The sequence below is a fragment of the Periplaneta americana genome, chromosome 12 (assembly GCF_040183065.1).
Source record: "Periplaneta americana isolate PAMFEO1 chromosome 12, P.americana_PAMFEO1_priV1, whole genome shotgun sequence".
Taxonomy (NCBI): domain Eukaryota; kingdom Metazoa; phylum Arthropoda; class Insecta; order Blattodea; family Blattidae; genus Periplaneta; species Periplaneta americana.
In genome coordinates this window covers 111154947-111182638 of record NC_091128.1, presented here as the reverse complement: position 1 = coordinate 111182638, position 27692 = coordinate 111154947, and the positions used below count along the sequence as shown (strand labels likewise).

The 27692-nt window shown below is 33.8% G+C and overlaps 2 protein-coding genes across 3 annotated transcripts in view; one reads left to right on the top strand and one right to left on the bottom strand.

Annotated features, from left to right (window-relative positions):
- Window positions 1-58: 58 nt before the first annotated feature.
- LOC138710820 (uncharacterized) lies at window positions 59-18280 on the top strand. The gene is made up of 3 exons (XM_069841959.1): window positions 59-559; window positions 8443-8731; window positions 14906-18280. The coding sequence occupies exons 1-3, from the start codon at window positions 376-378 to the stop codon at window positions 16446-16448; spliced, it is 2016 nt and encodes a 671-aa protein (XP_069698060.1). The 5' UTR covers window positions 59-375; the 3' UTR covers window positions 16449-18280.
- A 1905-nt stretch (window positions 18281-20185) lies between these two features.
- Wnt4 (Wnt oncogene analog 4) overlaps window positions 20186-27692 on the bottom strand; it is a 254529-nt gene continuing 247022 nt past the window's right edge. For both annotated transcript variants that reach the window (XM_069841967.1, XM_069841966.1), the window contains one exon: window positions 20186-20772. In XM_069841967.1, coding sequence (XP_069698068.1) covers window positions 20485-20772 — 288 coding nt within the window. In that variant the 3' untranslated portion in view covers window positions 20186-20484. The remainder of the gene's footprint in view (window positions 20773-27692) is intronic.

Sequence of the window (27692 nt, the reverse complement as noted above, 5' to 3'; positions counted from 1 at the left end):
AGAAATGTAAAGGATGAAACTTTAAGTTTTCTTCGAAAGATGAAATGTCATATATTATTCAAATGATCAAGAATTGAACTTCAAATGACATTCGAATATTTTATTACTGTTCGTCACTCTTTCATCCTTTCGCTTTTGTGAGTTCTTTTATACATGCTGCTGGCCGAACAGAAATTTCCGCCAGTCGATTAAACGAGATTAAAAAAAAAAAAAAAGACAAACAATTACGGCAATAGGCTAACAAATCAGAATATTTGCACAGCACAGTAAGTAATTTTATTTTATAATATTTAACGCTATTATTGAGATTTAAATAATTTTATTCATATTTTGCAAGATAAGAACTTAATTATTTTGTACATATATTCTTCACAGATGGAGCTAGGAAAAGCTGAATCCCAAACAGCTATTTCCACTGAAAAATGTTGGAAAAAGAGTTCATATAAGCGCCAATGTCTGTTTTGGATTCTTGTTTTCTATGGCGCAGCCTTATTCTACTATATTTCAATGCGAAATGATTTCCCTTATTTGCGTTCAGTACGTCGCTCATACAGCCCTGGTAAGTAACTGCATTTAACATTTTATTGAGACGTTAAGGCTGTATTTTAAGTTTTCATTTATTCTAATCCAGCATCTCTGTGGGATAGGATGCTTCCTCGACATTGTATCAGCTGGGTGTCTTAGTTATTTTCCAGTTAGAATTTTATGATATCCTTCGGCATGAACAGAACTTCATATTTTATTCACCTGCGTGCTGAAAACAATTAACAGAGAGAGAGAAAGAAACCAAGAAATGGCTACTTCGTTTCAAGTTTTTAGAAAAGAAAGTAGCACGTGCAAAAATAGAGATTTTAGTTATTATTATTATTATTATTATTATTATTATTATTATTATTATTGACAGCCAAAATAATTCTGAATTGTAATACAGTCTAGATATGCTTTCACAAGTCTTACTTTTCGGCAGAAACATGTAAGTTACTGAAATAAATCTAAAATAGAAAACTTTTAGAAATAAAGTTGCACGAAATAAAATACAGTATCTCATTCGCGAAAAATTAGCGTAAAGCCTATTATTTTAAGAACTTTAAGTCGGAATAATTCTATATTATATGTCAGCAAAATTGAATACCGACACATTGGGAATCAGAACTTGCAATAAATATATACGCGTATATAAAATAAATGCTGAAAAATTATTGTAAAATTAGAGAAGCGTAACTTAAGCATCACCCGATTTAAAACAATTTATAAACATAATAAAACAAATTAGATATAACGAAAGTGAACTGAAGAAAAACGATGTTTTAGACAAGGCAGAGACTGCAGGCCTTCAGAAGCTATTGATAGGTCTACACTGTTGTACAGTATATTATACAGGGTGTTTCAGAAATATTTTGACAAACATTGGGGCATGTTCCTCATACCAAAACAAGAAAAAAAGTTCATATAAACATATGTCCAAAAATCCTTAGGCTTTTTAGTTATTAATGAAAGAACGTAATGAAACATCTGTTAGATATTGTCAGTTTGGTAGCAAGTGTTGCAACTTTAATCAATTCAGAAACTCATAACAACGAAAGTTTACGTTCAACGCGTTTCGAGTACAATCCAACAACTTAAGTTTGTAACCGATAATAATTTTATTCATTTCGTTAGATAAGCGAATGATGTTATCGATACAAGTCTGCTGATGCACCCATTGTGGTATAATTCGCGATTTTCGATATTTCGCGGAATTTCGTGCATTAATTACCGCGAATTATCGGGAAACTACTGTATTAGTTGAAAATATTCACTCCAAAAGAAACGTAATGATCGTAGCCTATATGTAAAAATCCATTGAGACTCAAAACTGAAATTAAAAAACAAATAACTGCTCACTTTCACATATTCAGGATGCATAATTAGAATAAGATGTAACAAATATGTGTAATTGTAAAAAAAAAAGAAAAGAAATCAACGTAAGTTGAACACCTCAAAATGAAAACCTTCCTATTTTTAAATAAAATAAACTTTAAAAATATGGAAGTGAGATCTCGATTTTAGATAAGTGTCGACAACTCAAAGCAGCTCAAATGTGCTTCATTTTTCTTAGTTGGTCATTTAACGACGTTGTATCATCAACTACTTGGAAATTTAGGGTCAGTGAAATTGGTGATAGCGAGATTGTATTTGGCGAGATGAGTCCGAGAATTCGCCATGGAATCACTTACCATTTGCCTTACAATTGGGAAAACCTCGGATAAAATCCAATCAGATAATCGGCTTGGGATTGAACCCTCGCCCGAACGCAGGCAAATGAAATGCACTTCGTAAGACAGCTTTTTGGTATTACACGTCTAATCAAAGAAACGCCGTCATACGACAAAAATAAAAAGTTGAATACGTATAGTAACATGTATGCAGAAAGGCAATTCAATAGGCTTCAACAAACTGACAGGGAGAAGAGGAGTGATTGATTATCCAAAATTGTAGTTCAGACCTGGGTCTGCTGACGCGAATGAGTACAGTATTATCTTCACACTACGACTCCAAAGGTAGAAAATGTATCATGAAGGTGACATTTCCTCATTGCGAGTTCTTCGTGTTTCGAAACAATTCAGTTTATCATGTTATCAGTAATATTACCGTTTATATTTTATTTTCTTAAGCTAGGCTTCTTCAAAAGATACTCCCACGCCGTACCGTCATGGTCTAAAACAGCATGCCTAGGACTCGGGTTACGCGCTGGTTCGAATCCTCATCGGAAAGGAATTTCCTCATTAAATTTCGGACAGTGTATGGTACCGGTGCCCAGTCAGTTTCGTGGTGAATTTGGGAAGTCTCGATAGGTAGCGAAATCCGGTTTCGAAAACCAGCTGTAATGGTTGGAGGGTAACATCGTGCTGAGCACACCTCTACAGAGGAATGTGAACATGAGGCCTTCGCCCTTCATGGGCTGTTCGCGCCATGGTTTGATTTATTCAAAACACACAAACACCGGTAACTTGCCTGAGTGTCTCACCTGCGCAAAACAAACGTGTTCACAAGGGTAAATTCTTCGACAATGAACCCAGTTACACTTTGTCCTCTGCTGCAACCTGCTGTATTTTGTAGCCTCCGACTTTCAAAACTTTGGCTGAGTTGGCAACGTTAGGTCGAACTAATTCTGTGTATATAAGTTAATCCTCTTAGTCAAGAGTTTCTTCGCTATCTAACCTATTGAGATACGGGCTTTGATAAGATATATGAAAAAAAAAATTGCTCCAATAAAAAGGGAGACGTATAGCTGATGAGATCACGTGAAAAGATATGATTTTTATATAGGAAACCTAATTCTTTTTCTCTTGTACGGAGGAGGGACCCCCAAGGCTTACACTGCAGCCTGAGGCTTATTGTGCTTACCGCACCTATTCCGTGAATGATCGGGTAGCCGAACGGACGCGCTCTTGTACAAATACAACACGCCGCATCGTGAATTTAACCCGGGCTATAGTATGGATGATGATATGTGAATTAATGATGGCGAAATGAGTCCGAGCACCAACGCCGAAAATTATCTTGCAATTCTAATTCAATGAGTTGAGGGAAAACCCCGGAAAAACCCCGAACCATGCAACTTGTCCCAATCAGGATTTAAACCCGGGCCAGCTCATTTCATGGTCAGACGTGCTAAACGTTACTCCACTGAGGTGGACGAACCTGATCTAGTGGCCGCTATCAAACTTGGTAGGCTGAGTTGACTGGGGCACATACACATGATGGAAGAAAGGAGGAATCCAAAAAAAAAAAAAAAAAAAGCATTAGACACATATCCTAGTGGGAGAAGATGAGATAGCTCACTTATAGAGATGCAAGGATATACGTATGGAGTGAGCTCTTCGGAGGTTTAAAGATCACAAAAAGATGCATAAGTTAGAGGACACAAGAATTCTGTATTAAAGGAAACCAGGATTTTCAAAGGATCTTAGCGCCAGGGAGTAAGTAGGTAGACTAAATAAAAAGTAAGTTAAACGTTTCTCCGTGTACCATCTTAGAAAAAAAAATGACCAACTACGACACGCAAAATCAACTTCGGAAGACTTCGGTTGGTTTCGTGAGAGGTTAGCTTTACATGTGAACGAATTTCCGCTCTGTTTTCTCTTTGCTTTGTTTGTTTATAGTTCAAATATTATAAATAATCTATAACAAAGATATATTCAAGAGACATTTTTTGTGTCCAAGACTGTACATGAAGTACCGTAATTCTTCTCATTTGCTAGTTTATTCTATACAAGTGAATACAAAATGTCAAGAAAATCTCCCGGCGATTCTTGAAGTTGAGAGCCAATTTGTGTTTTCCAATTCAAATAAAGATCCACTGTTTTGGGATATCCCGATCTCTGATCAGGTCAAAAACTTTGATAAAACTGATATTTGATTCTTCCGGTGAACTTCGGTGAAGTCTGGATGGTCTGATTAGTCAAATCCACGGTGGGATCTTTTACGATGCGAAAGAGAGAGTGGTGTGCGGAAACCATTTATCTTTCCCAATAAAAACTAAAAACATGACATGGTGAGTCTTTCCACGGCAAAAAAATTCTGGACGTAAACCATTCCCCCTATACATGTGAAATGGACAGACAAGAATAAGAAATGAAGCTGAACTAGAAGGAATAGGCCTAATTCTGAAACTAATCAGGAAAAGAAAAAGAAATTTGTTAGGTCAATGGCTAAGAATAAACTACCTACTGAAGGATGCACTGGAAGGAATGGTGACCAGGAGAAAAGTTCGGGGTAGAAGAAGATATCAGTTTATATACATCATGAAGAATAAACAGGGATGGATCGTACGCGGAGACTAAAAGGAAGACGTAAAATGGGAAGGTTGTAGAATGTTGTATTTGCAGTGAAAGACCTGCTCTTGGACAGAAAACTATATGAATAATGTTCTTTTACAAAATTATTATATTTACATGCATCCTGTCCGGATACATGGATTCGTAACTACTGAATGTAAACTAAATTCACCTAACAGTTTAGAATAGCAGTCATGAGCACAGTGCATCCTTGGGCTAGCGTTTCTTACCTGCGGATAAGACATTGCACTAGCCTGCATCCGTGGCTGCTGGCTGGTATGCTTCCTCCCTCTCCCTTCTGCACGATGGAGCATATTCAGATACACTTCTTACCCGTTACCCATTTCAGCGAGTGCTGACGACCACTGGTCTAGAAGAAGCAGAGAGACGGCATGCCCAAAGTCGCTTTTACAATATCATGGATGCAGGTAAACTCTTGAAATCAGTTATTTTGCAGCATCACGTCACGTTCTTTAACAAGAAAGCAAACTATCACGAATTCAAATCAAAAGATTTCGGATCTCGCAAATTATTTATTACTTGTAGGCCTAATGCGATTATAAAAGTATCAAAAATTTCACAAATTGAAGGGCTCCCTGCAAAAACGAGGTAGTTTCACTTTTACAAATTTGTGGGGGGGGGGGGAAGAAAAAAAACATTCTAAAAAATTCAAATTTTAAACGAGCTTCTTTCCTTTTTCAGAGTACGTCCTAGGTACCTAGGAGTTTCATTTTATCACTCGCGCATTTATTATAATCAATAGTTTAAGGGGGTAAAATATAAAAAAAATAATGGAGCTATTCCCTTTTTGCAATAAAATTGCATATACGAGTAGCCTAATTAGCCACATTTTACACTGAACACACACATACTGTGCCAATGTCACACTACAACACAAGACATAGCAGTGTATATGTGCAGGTTGAACAGTAAGTAATGTCAGTAATATTTCAAACGAAAAAGTTTAATACAATTTTGATTGTTTTTGGTTCCCTTTCGAGAGAAAAATTGTTTTATGTGAAACATTTCATAGCGTGTTTTGAAAAAAAGCCATTGATTTAATACCCAATATGCTCAGACAATTTAAGAGAGCAGTGTATTGTTAAAAATGATTGGAAGGATTTTAGTTTTATCCTTTAAATATGAAGACAATCAATCCGAACAAATGTAACATTTTAAAATTCCTTTGCATGACGAAAAATTACATTTGTTCGAATCAAATTTCTCCACATTTAAAGAACAAAACTAAAATTCTTTTAACCATTTATCACCATAATATTTTGCTCTCTTAAAGTGACAGCATATTGGGAAGTAAATAAATGGCTTTCCCAAAACAAGCCTTGAAATGTTTCACATATAACAATTTTTATCTCGAAGCAAAAACGAGAAAAATTGTATTTAAGTTTTGATTCGAAATATCTCAAAGAATAACCCCCTGAAATTAATGACGCTACATATAGCTCTAGGAGCTGCCTCCTTTCTGCAACGAAAGATTGGGAGCTCAGCTCCAATTCTACTGTAACTTATTACCAAATGCTCGGAATCATACTATTCTTGCACTAAAACATCGGGGATATTTTTAGCGTATGAAACAAGCAAAACAATAATTTGACCAAAAATGGACACCCCCTTTTGCAGGGAGCCCTTCAATTGTGTCTTTGAGTAACAGAATGTAGTATGCAGTGTTTTCTTCAATGAAAGTGGAATACATAATACGGTAACATATCTTCTTGATTGTATCGTCCCTTCAATTAAGTCCAATAATCTTTTGAAAATTGATGGCACACCATTTCTTTTTTTGGTAAGGAGGAAAGTCCCGACTCCTATGATTTGAATGATTTTTTAAATCCAAACAGCCATGTTCTTGTAGATAGGCTATCGTGAATAAGCTGTGGTGTCTTCTATCGCTTCCGATAGAGTCCCCTAAAGTACCACCTGTGTTATAGTCACAATACTACATCACGCAGCATCGTTTTCTTTTTGTGAATACTATTAAAATGATACTGAAATGGAGTGTAACGGTAGAAACCCGAGAAAAACCTTGGCTTTGTCCACCACAAATAGACTCCGCCATTCATCACACACCATATTTCGATTTTTGCAGTTCATAGCGGGATTTAGAACATCTCATGCGGATCTTCCATTCTCCATTAACGGTTATGTTGTATATTAACTTATCATGAAATTGAAAGTAAAACCGCGTATTAGCATTGAGGAAGAGAAAAGTAAAATCCTAACAGCCAGGAACGGACTACTAGTACCATATTAAAAATATTCTCTCATTTATTGTAAGATAGCATCTTATCCGTTGCTACTGTCGAGACCTGTCCACACTTGAACTTTAGTGAGAACTTCTCGTAGTATGAATTATGACCTGTTGAGTGAAAGTAATTTTCTTGGGGCTCGTTTTCCTAAATCCAGTAGGATGGTAAAGAAGAGAAGTGCAACCTTTTATGCATTCCAATATATAACACCCTGCTTAACTGAACTTCGCTCTTTTATCTTATTCTTAACACAGTGGTTCTCCTCCTAGGGTTCGTGTAAAGAGCTCAGAGGGACCAAGATATGATTTACAAATTAAAACAAAAATACCTTATTAACATCTATTTTATATTTAGAAACATAAACATAACGTTAAACATAAAAACCAAAGAACGTTTCAGTACGGTATGTAGAAAAAAAAAAAAAAGTAATACGATAAATGTACCTGTTCTTCAAAAAGTAACTTCTCAGATCTGAACTCTGCATTCGATGTACACACAGTGATATCATTTTCAAGTTAAGTGAGATTTCTCGCTTTTGTTTTTGTGGCAATCACGCATGAAAATTTAATTTGCGCAAATACAAAGTTGCAAATGTTATAAAAAAAATTAGAAGATTCTTTTGATCCGAAACTGATCTACGCTCTGCGAAGAAAAAGCCTATATTCGACATTACATCAGTAGGTAGGCCTACATATTATTATAATTGGAATTTCAGCCAGTTGATGGCAACTGTCTGAAAACGGATTCAGTATCCATCTGTGACTGTCGTAAAAAAAATAGTACCGGTAATTATTGTTTTGAGTTTCTTCCGGAAAATACTTCTAGAGCTGTTGTTTAAAATTGTGCAAATTTAATTGCATGTCCGCAAAAACAAATGCAGTATTTTTTGTATCATATGCAGCTAAATTTTCCAAAAGATCTTGAATTTTTCGAATCGGGTTAACCACTGTTACGTACCGTCACAGTCTAGTATGTACAGTCACGAAGCTCAATACGTAGCAAATATGCATCCATAGATAGTTGCTAACCACGAGGATCGCTAATATCGCCTCATTACAGACAATGCAAAATAGTACCAGCACAATCTATTGTTCCTATCACCCTCACAACTCAGGCTTCGGGATCGAAGAGGATCACAAACAAAAGTCTCGCCCAAACGTCGATCGAGCCCTCAGAAAGTTTGAGAACCATTGTGTTAACGTTTCTGAATAGCCACGGTTAAATAACAATTACATTAATGATAAAAATAAGCTGATCTGAATTCCAATTCATTTTTCTACAGTTTCACTGAAAAGTACCTAATGGCATGTTACTTGCAGGAAAACTGTAATTCTATCAATGTGTTTTGTCTTTTTCAGTTCAGAAAATCATCACTGCCAGACATGCCTTCTTGATAAATACATCTGGGTGCCGCATCCCACATCTTGAAGCATTTAATTATCAAGTACAACCGTATCTGTCAAAAGTAAATCCTATTATTTGCTCAGACAAACCACTTCTTGTGAACTCCAACCGCACAGCCCTCTTCATAGAGACGTCTGCACTACCTGCTTACGGTATTAATGATATAAGAGAGCTGAAATGCTGCTATAAGCCCTTCTTCAGAGTTCCAAATGATGACAGCAAACAGTTTGACAACTCAGTTAAGTAAGCAGCTGAAAATGTATTGTATATAATGTTGCCTTTGTTTTAGGCCTACAATTTATTATATGATTATAGAACAATAGATTATACACACACTAAAGACAAAAGAAATAACCAATATATAAGTAATACAATGTTAAAATTGAAATATACCGTCTATACTTATTTAGTTTTTATATAATTGATTATAACATAAACGTTTTCGGCACTAATGTGCCATTTTCAAATGTATGAAAATTTGCCTAATTACATATTCAAATAGATGCACATGAACTGTGTGAATGAAACATATAATGTGTACCCTTGATGATCTCATATCACATATAAAACAATCTATATGTAGATAATTAAATAATTAAAACCACACACTTATTACTAACATTTAAAATCTGTTTTGATTTTCTGCTGCAATTATCCATCATTTGGTGGAACACTGGGGTTATCTTGACGTATTATGTAGTCAAATGCAGTTATTCAATTACTTAAAATGTTATAAACTTACACTGAGATACTAACTGTTAAAATATTAAAAATCCTTTATTTTAATTCATTGTTATTGCACCAAGGTGCCTTGTTTTTTGTTCACTTTCACATATTGGAGCACTTTACCATGATCGAATGTGGTGCGTAATATAAGTTACATTGATACCTGGCTATTGTTTTCCATCGGTTTGCCGTGGTTGGATTATTACATATTCATGGTTGTCACCGTCCGATTATCAGTCAAGCCTTTACAAATGGTGGACATGTTGTGTGCTCGACGTTGGCCAGGCTACGACTGAGAGTCGTTCCAAATGAAAATGGCACATTAGTGCCGAAAACGTTTATGTTATAATCAATTATATAAAAACTAGATAAGTATAGACGGTATATTTCAATTTTAACATTGTATTACAACTTGCTTATCGGATAAACCATACAACATGAAATCAATATATAAGTGCCTGCATAGTACCTATATTACTACACATAGAATGTTAAAAAACTGTAAATGAGTTTAGATGCCAATAAGGATTTAAAATAAAAAAGCTCATTAAAAGATAGGCCAGAATCAATAAAATTAAGTATGAATCAAAAAACATTAAAACACGAGTTAATGAAAAAAAAAAATTATCCTTTTTTTACACGATTTAGGCCTACTTATAACGCAACATTCAGTTCTTTATTATGGCCAATCATATCCCTGCTTATAGTTTACTTTCTGAAACTATAAAAAATACACACCACACGCAAAAAAACACCCATATCCCCACAACCCACACACAAAAATATCTCCACTCCCTCACACCCACCCCACCCTTGGTTACACACTTTTAACACTTGTAGCTTATCACTAATAATAATTTAATTTATTTAACTAGCTAGCTAGCGAGTACAAATTAAAATTATGAAACAAAAATGTTTCTAGCCACTACCGTAAGAGCCAGGCTCGTTTACAGTATGGTCTTAGTCAATAATATAACATAAAATTTACAAGGACAGTTTACTAAATACAGTAAGTAACTTAATTCAAACCAATAAATAACACACCAGAGCACAAAAAAAAAAAAAAAAAAAAAAAGAAGAAGAGAGAAAAAACTCACTTAATATAAATTGACAATCAGACAGAAGTCAGTGATATTTAATAAAAACATGAATGTAGCCGACAGAAATAAAAAGTAAAAAAATACATACACTTGTTAATATTATATATCATGAATAATTTTATAAATTCCTTTTTTAAAAGCTTCAATTTTAAAATATTTCAAATTTAGAAAATGGTAAGTCTTGGGCCGAAACTAGCACCATGTTTAAGAGCTGCACTTGTATGACATTTAGGCTCAATTAATGGGAAAGTAAACTTTTGTCTTCGAGTACGATATTCATTTCGATTAGATTTATGTTTTATTTGATTTCTGTGGTAGTAAGTTAGTAAACTACCTATATTTATCAATTTCTTCAATAGTTAATACTTCAAAATCTGTATAAATTAAATTTGTTTGGTGATCCATATTTTTAGGTTAGACAAATTTTTATTAATCTTCTGTGTACCGGTAATAAAATTAATGAATTAAGTACAGATGATGCAACTCCACTCCAATTTATTATACCATATTGTATTAATGATTGTACTAAAGCTAAAAATAATATTCTCAATGCCCCCTTAGTGATAAAGTTTCAAAATATTATGAATTTATAAATTGTCTTTCTTATATTTGTACACATAAAATCAATTTGTTTATCACAACGTAAATGCTGATCTATAATAATTCCTAAATATTTGACTTATGTGGAAGGTGTTAGATGTGGGCAATTACAATAATTATTTGTCTTTATAAAAATGTTGGCAAATACACAACAAATTTTGATGGCGAAGTTGAAGCCATTTATACATCACTTCAAAATGTATTTGTTTGGCTAAACCAGTGCAAAAACCTAGTCATCCTGTCTGACTCCAAAGCTGCAATCCAGTCCATCAGCTCAACTACAACCCCTAAAATGGAAAAAGTAAAAGAAATTCATTGCATGGTAAAACAAATTCAAATGCTAAATAAAAAAGTGATCTTCCAATGGATCCCGGCCCACTGCGGACTGAACGGTAACGAGAAAGCAGATATGTTAGCAAAGAAAGGAACTTATATCAACTTAAAAACAAATTTCAAGTTCCCATATGAATAAAGCGAGTCATAAAAAGAATAAGTTACAGCTAACAGGCAAAACATCAAAATTCAAAATGGAAAGAATCATTCAAAGATCCAAAACTAATTCCTGATCTACCTCGAAAATCTGCCGTGGTCATGTTTAGATTGATTACTGGTCATGATTGCCTCAGTAAACACCTCCATCGTATTGGAGTACTGAATTCACCTAAATGCTTACTGTGCACCAGAGAAGAGAACATGGAGATGGAGCACCTGGCTAATTGTGAAACTCTTAGGACATTTGTGGACCTTCCATCAAAATATTGGGAAGCAAGAAGGATGATGACTTCATTGTTAAATCCATAGCATTAGATACACACACACATAATTATTTGTTAATTCATTACATGAAATATTATGTATTAATAAGTGATAATTATTCATAGGTGGAGGTAAACCTTTCGTTGTTAAAGAAAATGGGATATAGGTAGTTTTATTAGTATTTAAGGACAGGAGATTAGAGTCAAGCCAATATTTCACTACGTTAATTCCATTGCTAGCATTTAAATAAGTGTTACCTCAATCTCATATTCTGCAACTGTAATGATTAATGCAGCCATTAAATTTAAGTGGACCATATCTTTAACCATGAAAATAAAAATTTTGAAGCACAGTAACCTATAATTTGAAAATTAATATGATTCGTAAATTCAACACGTGTTGGACAACTTTCAACTATAATTCAAAGTTTCAATTGAGTCTTGTAAGTTAATTTTCAATTTAATTTTGTAAGTAGACCTACCGGTATGCTTAGTATCATACCCCTTTCCAGAGGCGTATACTGGTTAAAGGGTTTGGGCTACCGCTGACCCTATTATTACACAAAATATATCTAACAATTACTTTAATTTTAATTACTATGGTAAAACTAATAATACAAAATTATTACATTATGTTATATTATAAACTTTTTCTTTTGTAATTTCCTTGGGCTACCACCGGTAGCCCGCAAAATACGCCCCTGCCCCTTTCCAGCCCTCGAGAAGCCCTGAAGTCTCATTCTTCATGTGAGGATATATAAAAAAACTTTGTTTACTTCGAGAAAATTCGAATCTGTTTCAATCCAAAAGAAAAGATCACTCACAGCTGAAATGATTCAGTGTACTATATTAGAGTTCCTATGCAGTCCAGTTCCATTCTGACCTCTACCTAATAAAATCTGTTGGCAGGTAGTGAATGGTCATATGCCAGTGTATGGATAATTCTGTTCACTCTGCCCTATGCAGACGATCACACTCCACTCCTTACCACCTAGCTCCCTCGGGTCAAATATTTCTCACTACAGTCATTAAGCCAATGGGATCGGTCTTCTTAGAAATTTTCTGTACTTTGAGAATATCGAGTATTTTTTACGCTTGTAGAAGTACATAATTATGTTGATCATAATGATACTTATTAAAGTAAGTTAACTAAGGTATAAAATCTCACTATCAAAATGAAGAGAACACTGAAAATGTTTCATGAATGCCCTATGTTCCAGTGGGAACAAGAGAATCCAAAGCTAGATACTTCACACAAAAAGTATCTGTAAGGAAAATACTAATTTTTTGTAATGGGAACAGAGACTGCTTAGTGCAAGGGTTTAGTGTATTGTGTACCATACAGGTTATTTAGAGAATCCACAATAACTGCAGCAAAATATTTCATCCTGTAAAAAGACTGCTGCATGTCCCAAAATCTTCTAAATATAATTACCAGTGGCGGTTCCTCAGAGGAGGGAAGGGAGGAACGTCCTCCTCACATTTTTCTTCTTTTGAAAGTAAATACCAAATGAAATAAATGCCTTGAAATTCGAGGAAGATTCGATAATTTTTAAGTTCACAGCTATAAGAAAACCTCGGTTGATCGAGTTTTAAACGACGCGCACTCATGTGCTGCTACAAAACTGTGAGAAGGATGCGAGATTGTTTGTGTGGAGGAAAGTCAATCCATTCCTCCTTTACTGTAGTTAACACATATAGACAACAGCGCACTAGCAGCCAGAGAAAGAGGCAGAGTTTTAAAGCAAGTAAATGAACGGATAGGGAGGAGATCGTCCTCTGAATCAGTGCATGGGCGGGAAATAGAAACCGACTGGTCTTGCAGCAAGCTCACTACCACTGCCATCTAACGATGCTGCATTCAGCCAGACTATAACACATCTAGGAGGAGACACAATAAAAACATTTTTAACTCAAAGCTATGAAAGACACCATATAAACTTTCTTAAAATTATAATTCAAAATATATTATTCATTGCACTTTATAATAAGCTACTATTCATGGTTTGAAACTTTCGAGGATATCTGAAAGTTGAAGTTGGATTTATATAAAACAAAGAGGAAGTAGTGCTACGTTAGTATCGCAGATCTTTTTGGCCACTGAAATTCACTTCCATTCATTGTCTACTAGACAGGACAACAGCCAAGTTGTCAGTTTTGTACAAATATATTTGAAATTGAAAGTACTGCAAACTACATTATTTTTAACATAAAAAAATTAATCGGCCACCGGCAGCTTTGAACAATAATGGTAGTATGACTTTACAAAAACTGACATTCTTCAAAAACATGTGATAGGCCTACTGAACTTGTAAAATGTACATGTGGCAACACAGACCACATGGGTGGGTGCAGTGTTCTCGCTTTCCTAACAGATTATTTCTCATTCCCATTTCCGTAAAACGGTTTCGGTTACGTGATAGTAACTGGTCTCTTCCAACACGTGTGATGCTGTAGTGTGTGTGAATTTCCTTGTAATTGTTAATTTGTGCAATTATTCAACAACGAATGTAAGTGAAAACATATTATATTTTGAACAATTTAGGAAACTCAGTTTATAAAAACAGATTATTGCTGTACACCCTAACACTACCTGGTCTTACATGTAAATATGTTAAATGTTATGTTTTATTTAACGACGCTCGCAACTGCAGAGGTTATATCAGCATCGCCGGATGTGCCAGAATTTTGTCCCGCAGGAGTTCTTTTACATGCCAGTAAATCTACTGACATGAGCCTGTCGCATTTAAGCACACTTAAATGCCATCGACCTGGCCCGGGATCGAACCCGTAACCTTGGGCATAGAAGGCCAGAGCTATACCAACTCGCCAACCAGGTCGACTCTTACATGTATGCATGTAGGCTAATTTGTGGCATGTTTCTCTCAAGAAGGTGTCATTTTGCGCTGTTAACTTCTTTCCTCCTCTTAAGAAATATGCAGGGGCCGCCACTGATAATTACCTTTGTAATATAAACCTCTATGTAACATGTAAGTGTGCTTAAATGCAACGGGCTTATGTCAGAAGATTTACTGTGGAACAAATTTCTGGCATACCAGCGACGCTGATATAACCTCAATAGTTGCAAGTGTCATTAAATAAAACATAACATTCCAATACCCGATGTCAATTAGATGTAAGAAACTAAGTTTGTGTTGAATAGTGTAACATTTACTTTTTTTGCTTAGAGGTATATAATTCTTGTCTTTGTTAATATTTTTCTGTTTCTATTTCAGGTTTAATGAAACCTGTACAACATTTGAGAATGCAGCTGAAGTAAACGAGGAATTTGTAAAAGTAATTTGTGCTAAGAATTCTAGACATATCAGTGAACATTATCATGCTTTTACACCTTTAAAACCTAAAGTAGAGAAACGCTGTTCTGAAATACGACATAACATCAGTGAAGAGATTCAAGATAGTTTGAGTATTTTGATAGTCGGAATGGATTCTGTTTCACGTATAAATTTGCATCGACAAATGCCAAAAACTGTTAAACTTTTGCAAGAAATTAGTGCAATTGAATTATTGGGGTACAACAAAGTTGCAGATAACACTTTTCCAAATTTAATACCTATATTAAGCGGTCTTACAGAAAGAGAAATGAAATCATCTTGTTGGCCGGAAGAATATTTGCCTTTGGATGACTGCCCTTGGATTTGGAAGAATTTTAGTTCAGCAGGCTACAGAACTGGATATGGGGAAGATGCAATACCTATCAGTTTATTTGTGTTTACCAATAATGGTTTCAAACAACAACCAACAGATTACTATCTGAAACCATTTATGAAAGTGGCCGAGGAAAGGATTGCACATGAGAAGCAGTACACAGCTTCATTATGTTTAGGACCTCAACTTGCAATAGATGTACTACTAAACTATATCTATAAATTTGCATCCACTTTTTCAAGAAAACATTCATTTGGTTTCTTCTGGGCAGCAAGTCTTACGCACGATAATATCAATTATCCACGTCATGCAGACGAGATATATATGAAATTTATAACTAACTTAATTGAATCTGGTTCAATAAGTAAATCTGTATTAATTCTACTGAGCGATCATGGAATACGCTGGGGAAAATTTCGTGAAATATATCAGGGACGATTAGAAGAAAGATTGCCATATGCGTTATTTGTTCTTCCTGAATGGTTCAGAAATAAATACACTGAAGCGGTCACAAATTTACATAAAAATGCAGCACGTCTCACTTCTCCATTTGATATTTACGAAACAATATTAGATTTTATAGATCTAAAACAACTTGAAAACTTATCAATACAGAAACGTAGTTTGGAACTAAGACAAAAGTATCCAAAACCCCGAGGCATTAGTCTCTTTCTTCCTGTCGAAGAGACACGGACTTGCAAAGAAGCTGGCATCACACCTGAATGGTGCACCTGTTACAACAGCACTGATTTACCCCTTAACGATGCTACAGTTAAGAATATGTCCATGATACTTATTGATCACCTTAATTCTCTTCTAAAAGTACACAAAAACTGCTCACAACTCAGTTTGGCTGAGGTAAGAATTGCTCGAGTCCAAGTGCCTGTGGAGAATGTATTCACTACAACACAAGACGAAGGACTGCTAGACTATGTATTGGTTGTGGAAACCAAACCAGGAAATGGACTATTTGAAGCTATGATTCGTCATCATGTAAAGACCAATGAGGCAAAAGTTCAAGGATTTGTAAGTCGTATCAACACATACCGTAATCAAAGTGCATGCATAAAAGATCATTTCATGAAACTTTATTGCTTTTGCAAACATTGAATGTATACTGAAGTCTAGTATAGTAGAAAAATATATTGAAGGAGTGTTACGCATATGTAATGTGTTTAATTGAACAATCAGATACTCTTATGCAGGACATATTAATCTTATGGTTCACAGATAATGGGAAATGGAACTTCAGATGTTTGGAAACTAATCTAACAGAAGTTGGATTACTATACGACAATGACATTCTGATTAGGTTGAAAGTTTGTGCAATCACCAATTATTATTTAAAATGTAATGATGTTAATTTCTTTTAATTTCTGTACAGTATTTTCATTCTTTGATAACTCAGAAAAATATACTTAATCATTTCACTAACGACACCCTGTTCACATTTTTCAAGTACCAGTATCAGTAACTTGAATTAAAGTTGTATTGTTGTTTTTTTAGTGAACAATCCAAAGACTGGTTAGAACATCGTAAGTAGAGGGTGGATTTTAGCATATTTGCAGGTTTTATTCCTTAGTTGCAAATCATATGCTACCACTAGGCCTATATAAATTTAATGCGTTTCAAGTTATTTTCAACCAATTTTCATGATTTTATAGTGCATATTTAAGGAATTAATGCATATTTCAGCTTTTAGCGCATATAACAGCATATTTTATTAGTTTTAAGCATTCCAGTGCTTAAACCTAGAGTAACAACACAGAAAATAAGAAAAAATGGAATACAGAAGAAATGCAAACACTGAAACACATTACAGTTATATTTAATTTTTTGCAAACTGACAACATGCAGGCAGTGTACTGTTATCAGCAAATATTGTACCAAGCAACGATGCTCAGTGAGGTCACACTGTGCAGGGACCAAGCTGGTTTGGTGTTCTAGTATTTCTTCTAAAACACATTCTTGCCTATGTCTATCAACTTTGAGATCACTCTCCTTCTGAAATTAATATCAATGTGATCAAGGTGTGTGGAAAACAGTATTTTTTTGCCTGTTTAGCTCTGAATGCAACACATTTATGCTAGCCTCTGAAGATATCGTCGTTATTCCTGCAATAACTCCTATGTGCAAAATATAAAAGTTTTCAGTACGAAGGAAAAACACATTCATTCATCCTATGGCAGCCGTGCATAGGAGACAGGGAATTCGTACATTTTCGAAACAAAGAAATATAATTACATATAGGAGATTTTATTATTTGCAGTATCACTATTTAAATTATTTAATAGAGCAAAAATCTGAAAATCGATAAATATGTCACATAGGAGTTAGTGCAGGAACAATGAGGATATACTTCTTCCTCTTCAAATAAAGGCAACACGGAAAAAGGCAATTTGGAAATACAATTATCCAAAAACTAGAATTCTGTCAAAAGAGGTAGTCCCATTCTACTTGAAGTTGATTTGGATGTGAATGAAAGTTAAGACTTTAAAAACTTGATAAACGGTTTCCAAGTTAGAAGAATTTTCCAACAAAACAAAAGAAAAATTTTTCAAAGTGCCACACATAGGAAATATGGATATTAATGAACCAAGAAATTAATTAAAATGTATTTTTTTTCAGTTTCAGAGGATTTTGTAACAGACAAGACAAACTCATTTAAATGTACATTGTACAGCATAAGCAGTAACCAATCGAAATCATTCCACTTCAAAAATATATTTCGTGCTTAAATATAAAGTGAATGGGTTGAAAGGAAAATAAAATTTTTGCAGTACAGTATTCTTTGGAAGGAGTTTATTATTATTAAAACAGTTACTCCACCAAATGCAAATCACTAATAAATACAGGGTATTTTATTTTCAGTTTTGCTCGTTTTTTCTTCCTTTCCGGAATAAAAACTGGTTTATATTAAATATTTCCTAATGTGTTTTTGGAAAGCCATTGATCTAATTCTCAATATGCTCAGTCAATTTCAGAGAGCATTGCATTATGATAATAAATGATTGAAAAAGTTTTAGTTTTGTCCTTTAAATATACATAAATTTGATCCGAACAAATGTAACATTTTAACATTCCTTTCCAGAACGAAAAGTTACATTTGTTCGGATCAAATTTCTGCTTATTTAGAGGTCAAAGATGAAATTCTTTAAATTGTTTATTATCATAATATACTGCTCTCTTAAACTGAATGAGCATATTCGGAATTAAATTAATGGTTTTTTCCAAAACATGCTATGAAATATTTCATACAAAACAATTTTTATCTCGAAAAGAAAAGAAAAACGAGAAAATTGTATTTAACTCTTTTGTTTGAAATATCTCAACGAATAAGCCCCTGAAATTAATTACGGTTCAATCTGTATATAGAGTAAAAATATCATTAGTGTATTGCAGTGATGTATCTATGCAGTATGGTAGGTAATTTTTAAATAAAATAGTTTGAATAAAAAATTGTTATAGGTACCTTTGATATTATTAAAATTATTGTCACCCATTTTACTGCGATGATGATGATGCTGATGATGATGATGATGATGATGATGATGATGATGATGATGATGGTATGGGTAGCCAATAACAATATAATGAAACGTTCTTTGATACAATATCATATTAGAGGTAGTGTAACACCGGTATCATTCTAATCTTATTCGGATCAAAAGGAAAGGAACGTTTATTTACAAAAGCAGTGCGAAAAGATTTGAATTGGTTGTCGATATTTTTCTGCACCAGAAATAACCATGTAAGCCTACCTTCCAAAATAGATACCGGTAAAGCATTATTTTAACAAGTGTTTGGTATAAAATATTCACTCCAACATTTATGTTCTGGAAGTCTACCAGACCTTCAGTTGCAAAAGAAGGAAAGGAAATTAATGATAAAAATAACTATACTGTGTCCCACGATGTTTGACAGGCAGTGTCAACATTGTCCCCATCTCCCATGTTCCTGAAGCACATGCAGGTTTTCTTACACTCCCAGTCCTAGAAACATTGACATGTTAATACTGGTGACATAACTTTACTATTTTATCTGCCTTAGACATTTTCTCTGCTCTACAAAATGTACTTTAATTCCAGAGAACATAGTAGACAGTGCGTCACTATTTACCTCTTTCAAAATTTTATTTAATGTATGAATCTCGTCTTTTAAATAAAATCCATGCACTTTCCTTCTCAAGGCATATTCCGTTAACTCGTTGAATTACGACAATAGCTGTTTAACGAGATCATTTTTTTTCTAGAGTGACCACTTTTTTTGTTGATTTTTTTTTTCTTTTCTTATTTCGTATGTGCTTGATTCTGGTACTCCAATAGCTTCAGATGTCAAATTTGTTATCTCTTCTAATGTCACCTCAGGATTTTCTCTAATATGAAGCTTACTAAACACATTCGAAATACGAAGTACCATTATATTTGGCCACTCTGTGAAGGCTTCCCTTTCCTAAGTTTCTCAATAGCTACAATCTTTCCAGTAATTTTATGTTTCTTCTGTCAGCATTATTTTGTCTGACAATATTGAACATCAAATATCATATCGTAATCTATTCTTGATTTCCCCTTTATCAAAACTATTTATATTCACAATTTCTAAATACTTTATTTTTTTACTGGTGTCAGTTCTTTTTACCGTAATTTATCACTAAGTTGTACCACTTGTGCCTATACCTTGTCATACTTTACAACCAAAATTTTATATTTAGAGAAATTAATGTTAAAATCCCACATTTCGTATTCTATGAATAATCTTCATACATCAATTGCAACTCATAATCATTCTCAGCTATAATATATGACCTTACTCAGGCTTACATTATAACAAAGAACATGAGACGTAAGTATATATTGTATTATTTCATTAAAAGAGCTGGATAAAAATTCTGACATCAATAAACATTAAGAACATTCGTAACAAAATATGCATGTCACTATCAAACTTATAAGTTAATATTTTGTTGGATTTGGACATATATCTTCCTCAATACTGGCCACATCACTTAGTTTTATCATTTACACATAACAGCAGTCAAATATTTCATAATTTAAATAGAAATAACAATTCTGACAGGCCTATATGAAAACATTTCTCAAGTCTGACTGATGTTGCACAAAGCGTTTTTAAGATCTCATTCTTTGAGTCATTTGCAGATATATACATCCCGCATGACAGGACATTCACTGCAGGAGAGTTTGCAGCTGCGAGATACCCAGCGACAGTTGCAGGTCTCAGTCTCCAGAACAGAAAGACTAACATAACCTCGACAGCAACACAGTGTACCGCAGTTGTCTGGATCTCGACAGACGCGACCACGTGTTGCTGGGCAGAAATCGGGTGACTTTTCAAGATACACCAGCGTGCCTTTTGGTGCTGGACGCTTGGAGCGTCTTCGTGGTGATGCACGATTGCTGGGTACCTGCAGTTGAGCCTATGCAAACAGATACAAAAAGTCGTGTGTTGTTTATAAGTTGGACCACTCTTTCTGTAAATAAGATTTTTTTTTCATAATGAAAATCGATATTAACAAGGTTGCCATAATATTCTTCCACTACACTGAGAAAGGTGCAGGTTTGGACATATTTAAAACGAATATAACAACAGAAAATTTTATTTTATTTATTTATTTTTTTTTTATATACAGTAAGGCCTCTATTGTAAATGTGATACTTTTTAACTTCCTTGAAACAGCTGTACTTTCAGGAAGACTGCGCTGTATTAAGAAAGTTGTTTTTTTCATTTAGCTTAAGCTAATGAAATTTTAAAGAGTGCCCTGTACTGTAGCCTTCTGAATATCTGGAATTGTTACAATGGATGGCAGCATTCAGATATTTCTCTTACCTGCCAACAGCAATCTTTCTCTCATCTGTTCACTGAGCATTCATTAACTATTAAAAACACTACCGACATTGACATTATGCTCAAGAGTGAAAAAACTAAAACTATGCTATTTTTATAAGCTCAAAATGTTGTCTTTCTGAGAACAGTTTTGGAAAAACACTCTTCACATTTTGTGTCTTTGACTTTGAAGTTAAATTCATTTCATTGTAAAACTTTTTTTTTTTTTAGCAAATAGGCACTTAAATGAGAAAATCTAAGAAATCTGGGGTTTTCACTCAACTGTACAGAACATTTCTCCTCTCAGTAAAACAGAGAAGTTCACTTTTGCGATAAGTATGGCAACCCTAGATGTTAAAATAAGTGTAAATCTTTACGTATCTTACTTTATTCTAATTTTCTTATGAAAAGCGGTGTGAAGAATACCTTGGAAAAGCATGAAAAGCAAAATATTATAAATAATTTAAATGGTGAAGATTTTTTTAATGATATAATATTGTAAGCCATGCAAAAGAAACTCCTTAGTATTTATGCAAATAGGTACATCACCACACATTACAACTGAAATTCAATTTATATCTTAGATATTATTAAGGCTGTCACTATCTTCCTCTAACCACATAGAAGTATGTACAGAGAACCCTCAAATAACGTGAAACTTTTTCCAGACTTAATTGTGGCTTCTTTGTGTTATAACAGTTGGAAAACTTCTGACTAGTTTTCCAACAGATAAAGAAATACACACAGACAAGTTTTAACTTATATTACTATAGAATTTCTAAGTAATAGTCACCTTTTCGGATACTGATTCCATCTTTTAAAGACGTTTCCAACAACATGGTGTAATTTCTGTCTTGTAATATTAGATGTAGGCCTATCAATTTGAATACTATTTTAATTTATCCAATGTATGAGAACTGTTCATATATAACATATCAATCACTTATCGAATCAATTTTGTTTAAACAAAGTACCAGTATCCCTTCTTTTGACTTTTGTTTTAATTAACACTGAACCTGTTTCACGAAAATTTTCCACCAATTCATAATACGGTACCACAGGTTTTGGATATTTTCTACGAATTATTTTTCCCATTATTATTTGTTTCCTTATCTTCACAACAAACACTTCACGCAAGAATTGTGAATAAAAAGACTTTGCTTCATGGTACTGTACACATTCATTTCTCACTAGAAATACCAATAAGAGAACATGACCACACCTTACATTACACTCAACAAACCTGTTTTGCGTAACTGATTTTACATAAGACCTGACTCAAGCTTCATAACACATAATAACAATTTATAACTTAGAGTAGACTATAGAAGACATGCAATGCTAAATACATCCTGTTCTCCATCAATTTAAAGGATAAACTCAAGCTCTACTAGACACTCTGTATATATTTTGCTTCTATTAGTTATTTTTTAGGCTTTTTGGACTGGATATATGTTATTTCGGAAACTACATAGTTCGAAATCCGAACTTCTTACGTAATTAGACCTATATTGCACTTCGTTACATGCCTTTATTATGTAGTAATACTCTAGGTACCGGTACTTGATCAGACTAGAGTTGAGATCAATGCTTATTACTTTATCAATTTTTGGGCTATTCGATTTTCGTATGTTCTTGAACAGTCATTTCTAACCACTATAACACTAACGCAACTACTATATAACTGAAATAATTATTCTGGCTGATTTTTGTGTACTAATGGGCTGATTAATTTTGGAATAAAAAATGTTTGTTGCCTCTCGTTCAAAGTGGGTCATTTTATTTTCTTTAATAGATCTACAGAAACTTGAAAAATTATCTTACTATCATATTGTGATTTGTAAGTATACCAATTCAGCTGTACAGTAGTTGACATGCATAAATGAGAAAGCACCAGTGAAATGGTCATATGCATGAATTTGAATGACGTAGCATCACCAATACCCAGCATACTCAAATTGTCTTAATTTTTATTGCGATTAAGTTGTAAGTACCAGACTGTACAAAATGCAAATATTTTCTAATTAAAGATTGTGATATGGAATTGGAGGTACCGGTACCTAAAGTTCTCATAAAAGTTTTTAAAGATGCATCTACACGGTTCAATTTTTCATGTGCGTATGCATGCAATCTGAGAAGAATATTGAAAGAAATTTCTCCGAATTGAGTTTAAAACGCCCGTTCGATTAAGATACATGAAGATTTTGTGTCTACATGATGCGCCATTTTGAACGTCATTTTCACTATGCATATAATTATATTAATATTAAATATTAATCTTGCAGTCATTCCTTTAAAGTAGCCATTATATTTTGTAATAGATCTACTTGTTGATGTAGGTCTATACAAGATCTTAACTCACTAAGATCTTCACAATGTTAATTAATGAAGAATCGGTCATGGTCCTTCATGGGCTATCGCGCCTTATTATTATTATTATTATTATTATTATTATTATTATTATTATTATTATTATTATTATGTACAGTTTTTATAGATTCAGGTTTCACAAGTAGGCTACACATTGAAACAACACTTCAATATAAAAAATTTTAACATTATTTTGTGATATAGATGACCCATATCCTTTTAAAACTGGTACTCTTAAAACAATTGGTTAAACTTGTTGTGACCAATAGGCTTAGGCATATATTTCTGAACAATAAAATTATTATAATTTAAAAAATGATAATGTGAAAGGAAGGAAAAAACCGTTAAGTTCAATCATTCAAATGACAACATAAAACAATGTAAAATATAATGCTTTATAGCAGTTCTGTATTGTAATTTAATTTAATTTAGGTTTCACCCTTTCCAGTTGTTCCTCTTTCCCAATGAGATTAAAAAAAATCAGTCCATTTTTCCTCATTTTAAGCATAATAGATACTGGTACTGGTACTGTAATAGATTTGATGGCTTTCAATTTCAACCTGGTCCATCTACATTGGCGCCTGTGACAGTCATTTATAAGTATGGAGAGATGGTCATTCATTTTGGAGAAAAAAAAGTGAAAACAGCTTGAAGAGACATCACTATGTGAGTCAGAATTATCAATTTTAAATGTTTCCACTATTTTATCTTCAAAATCTAACCCTACACTGCATTTACTTTTTATTAATAATGACATTATTAGTTAAAATACACTCATGGAACTAACGCTAATAATATTAATAAATTTTATTACCTTTGCTGCTTTACTAAGATTATTACATTGAAACCTCTCCTGACGGACATCCCCAAGATACGGACACTCCTCTTATATGGACAGATTTTTATGTCCCAAATGAAATAATATAGAAATAATGATAAATTTAACTCTCGTTTAGAGGCACAGGCAGCTGTTTCACAGTCCAAAACTTGCTTTACCTCTTGACTGCGGACAGAACTTGGATTTCAAGACCTAATGTGTTACAAAAATGGAAAATTTAGTACAGAAATTCCTTAACATGAAAGAAGACAATAAGGATCTCGTAGGCTACAACTAGCCCAGCTGGCTACCCTTTGTTAGATGGAAGTGTGTGGATAAACAAAGTCATAAAATTTAACCTGTCTGATGGATCCAAGGTTTCTGCGATCGTGAAATTGTATTCAATACTTGATAGGGTTAGTAAGATCATTCTCTTCACTTCAATCAGTTGTTCTGTTTCGATAAACATGGCACATGAACGTAAAGGTTAATCCATCTTGAATCTTGCAAACACTACTTTTAACACTTAAATATAAATGACTGATTAAATGGCAAACTTACTAGTGTTAATTATAAACAAAGCCTCTGAGGCTCTGAAGATGGTGTACAGCATACACCGAAACAGCTGTAAGCCACACGTGCCTATATAATTAACCCTGGTAAGTTTGCCATTTAATCAATCATTTGTAAAGGTTAAGTTGAAAACTGTAAATTACAGTACTGCATAACTGTAGACCTAGAATAAAATTGCATGGCACAGTACTGTATTTTTCTTTTTCGGTCTTATCTACTGTAGTTCAGAGTTGCAAAGAATTTACTGTAGTACAGTATACTGTATTTAGAATTAAACTACAGTAATACATTTCATTTAAAGCGTGAAGGGATACATAATTCAAATTATAAATTTACCTCCCAATAAAGGACACCTCCCAGGTGTGGACAGATTGTTACATTCCTTCGATATCCGTAAATGAGAGGTTTCACTGTATTTATTTCACAAATATTATGAGCATTTACAGTAATAAATAATATTATTAAATAATAATTTTATGAAACAGAATACTAATAACGTTAGTTAATACTATTATCTTTTTACTAATAATATTAACTTGTTACTTTTATGAAACAGGCCCCAAGTACTTAAACATTAGCACAAATTTAAAATGGTAGCACTGCACTTCGCTACTATTTACACCTGTTTTTTCTACATTGTCCTGTGCCATTGCATCGTAGTCTAAGTGTCATGCCTTGGGCTAGCGCTGGAGCAAGTCTTTATGGAGGAAAAAATTTATCATGAAATTGGGATGGTGCTCACCTAGCATCATGATGGATTTGGGGAGCTGTAGTGAGTAGCGAAATCAGATTTCGAGAGCCAGGTACCGGTACCTATAATGGCTGGGTGAGATCACTGTACTAACCACACATTACTCCCTGGTTGGATGATCATTCACCTCTGCTGAGAGACAAACGTGAGACAAACAGTCGGCTGGTAGGCCTTGACCCTGTGGGCTGTGATGCACAGGCTTATTTTGTCAACATTGTCATTTTACCTACATGGTTCTGGTTCTGAGTAACATGAATTTGAGGACAGTTTACTTAAGAAGTTTTATTTCTGGAGATTTGACGTGTAACTGGAAATAAACAGGAAGATCTACTACAGTTCTGAACCTAGGTCAAAGAGCCAAAGAGAGATATGACGTAACTTATGATACAAAGTTTAGGAGAAAGGTCCATGATAATAGCTGTTGTGTGGTTATAAGGTTAAGAATGCTTTCTGTTTTGATGTCTCTTATTCGATAACAGTGATCCACAGACTACAAAGGAAGTGAAAGATTTCTATCATCGTAATATGTATGTTAATAAAAATATTCTGAGGTACCGTAAAATGGGGTGAATAGGATCAGTGGGGGTGAATAGGATCAAAACTTTATTCTTGGTTATAAAGTTTGTTATAAACTGTACTTGAGCGGGATCACAGTCATTGGTTACTATTATTGTTCTAGTAAGCAATGACTGTCTTCCCTCTCAATTACAGTTTATAACAAACTTTATAACCGAGAATAAAGTTTTGATCCTATTCACCCCCACTGATCCTATTCACTCCATTTTACGGTACCGTAGGTAGTGATCATTTTAGAAAATTTAAATAAAGTTTGAATCTCAGTATTATTGTTTGTTGTTCAGATCATAAAGAAAGAGCAAAATGTAACCAAGAATTACGAAAAACAGATTATTTTTTATAGAATAATATATTCCATCAAATGTTATTGTGTGTTTTAACTTGTATTTAAGAGAAATTATGAAAATGAAACCACTGAAAATCCTATAGTTTTCTTGGGACTTCTGTTTGTAACATAGACAGTGCAGTAAAGGAACAGGTGAAAAACTAAATAAGATTTCCAAGGAGATCTCTAAAGCTATTCAAAATGGACTACTGTATTACAGACAGCTACTAGATTTATAGCAGCACACATACAATTTTGTTCATTAGCTGACACTGCAAAAATAAGGGTGTTGTTTGAACGTTCCAGCCTTACTAGAAAAATTACTGCCATTTTAGTATCAAATCTCTTCATGTACATACTATACGTATATTAATAATTACAGTTTTAAATTTACATATTGGTGTCAGCTATGGTAGTGGCAGCATAAGAGCTTGTTTTAGAATGATCCAACAAACCGTCCGAAAGCCGTTATGAGAATAGCACCAGAACATCCCGAAACATACATTTGAATTGCCACAGGCTCACCAGAGGTCTTAACAGTAGGCCTATATCACATAAAGGCAGTAATTTATACAATAAACTTCCACAAAATATGTAACAACTTAACAAGGAAAAATTAAAAAAAAGAGGTAATGAACATTTTATTAACACGCATGCCATTTTGCTCAAATGAAAATCTAAATTTAAAAAATTAACATTCTCTCCTTGATACTGTACAAGATAATTTAAGCCAAGAATGGAAAGAAGAAATAGATAGACAAAATGGTACAGTTACACACGCCTGGAGACCGGAAGGATTAACAATGTCATGCTTTCAACAGGGCTATCACGTGCTTGTGAGGTGGAGCTTAATGCTCCGGATGGGCTTTGTGACTGAAGTTGGCTTTGGCAGCATTTTACAGAACTCTAATGTATAATTAAGAATGATTATTTGCATATCACTTAGTATAGTTTGTATTGTAACAACAACTATTTTTAACAAAATAATCTGCCCTCAATGAGGGTGACCATAAAGATCCAGAATAAAAGCACTACAGAATAATTTAGAAAGACAAAAAGATTAAATACAGGAATGGTTTAGTAAAATATCCAGAGAAATGC

Bases quoted from the DNA above. Each gene is read 5' to 3' on its own strand.
- LOC138710820 (XM_069841959.1), top strand. From the start codon at position 376: ATGGAGCTAGGAAAAGCTGAATCCCAAACAGCTATTTCCACTGAAAAA. The intron at 560-8,442 runs GTAAGTAACTGC...TGTCTTTTTCAG, and splicing joins ACGTCGCTCATACAGCCCTG to TTCAGAAAATCATCACTGCC. The intron at 8,732-14,905 runs GTAAGCAGCTGA...TTTCTATTTCAG, and splicing joins CAGTTTGACAACTCAGTTAA to GTTTAATGAAACCTGTACAA.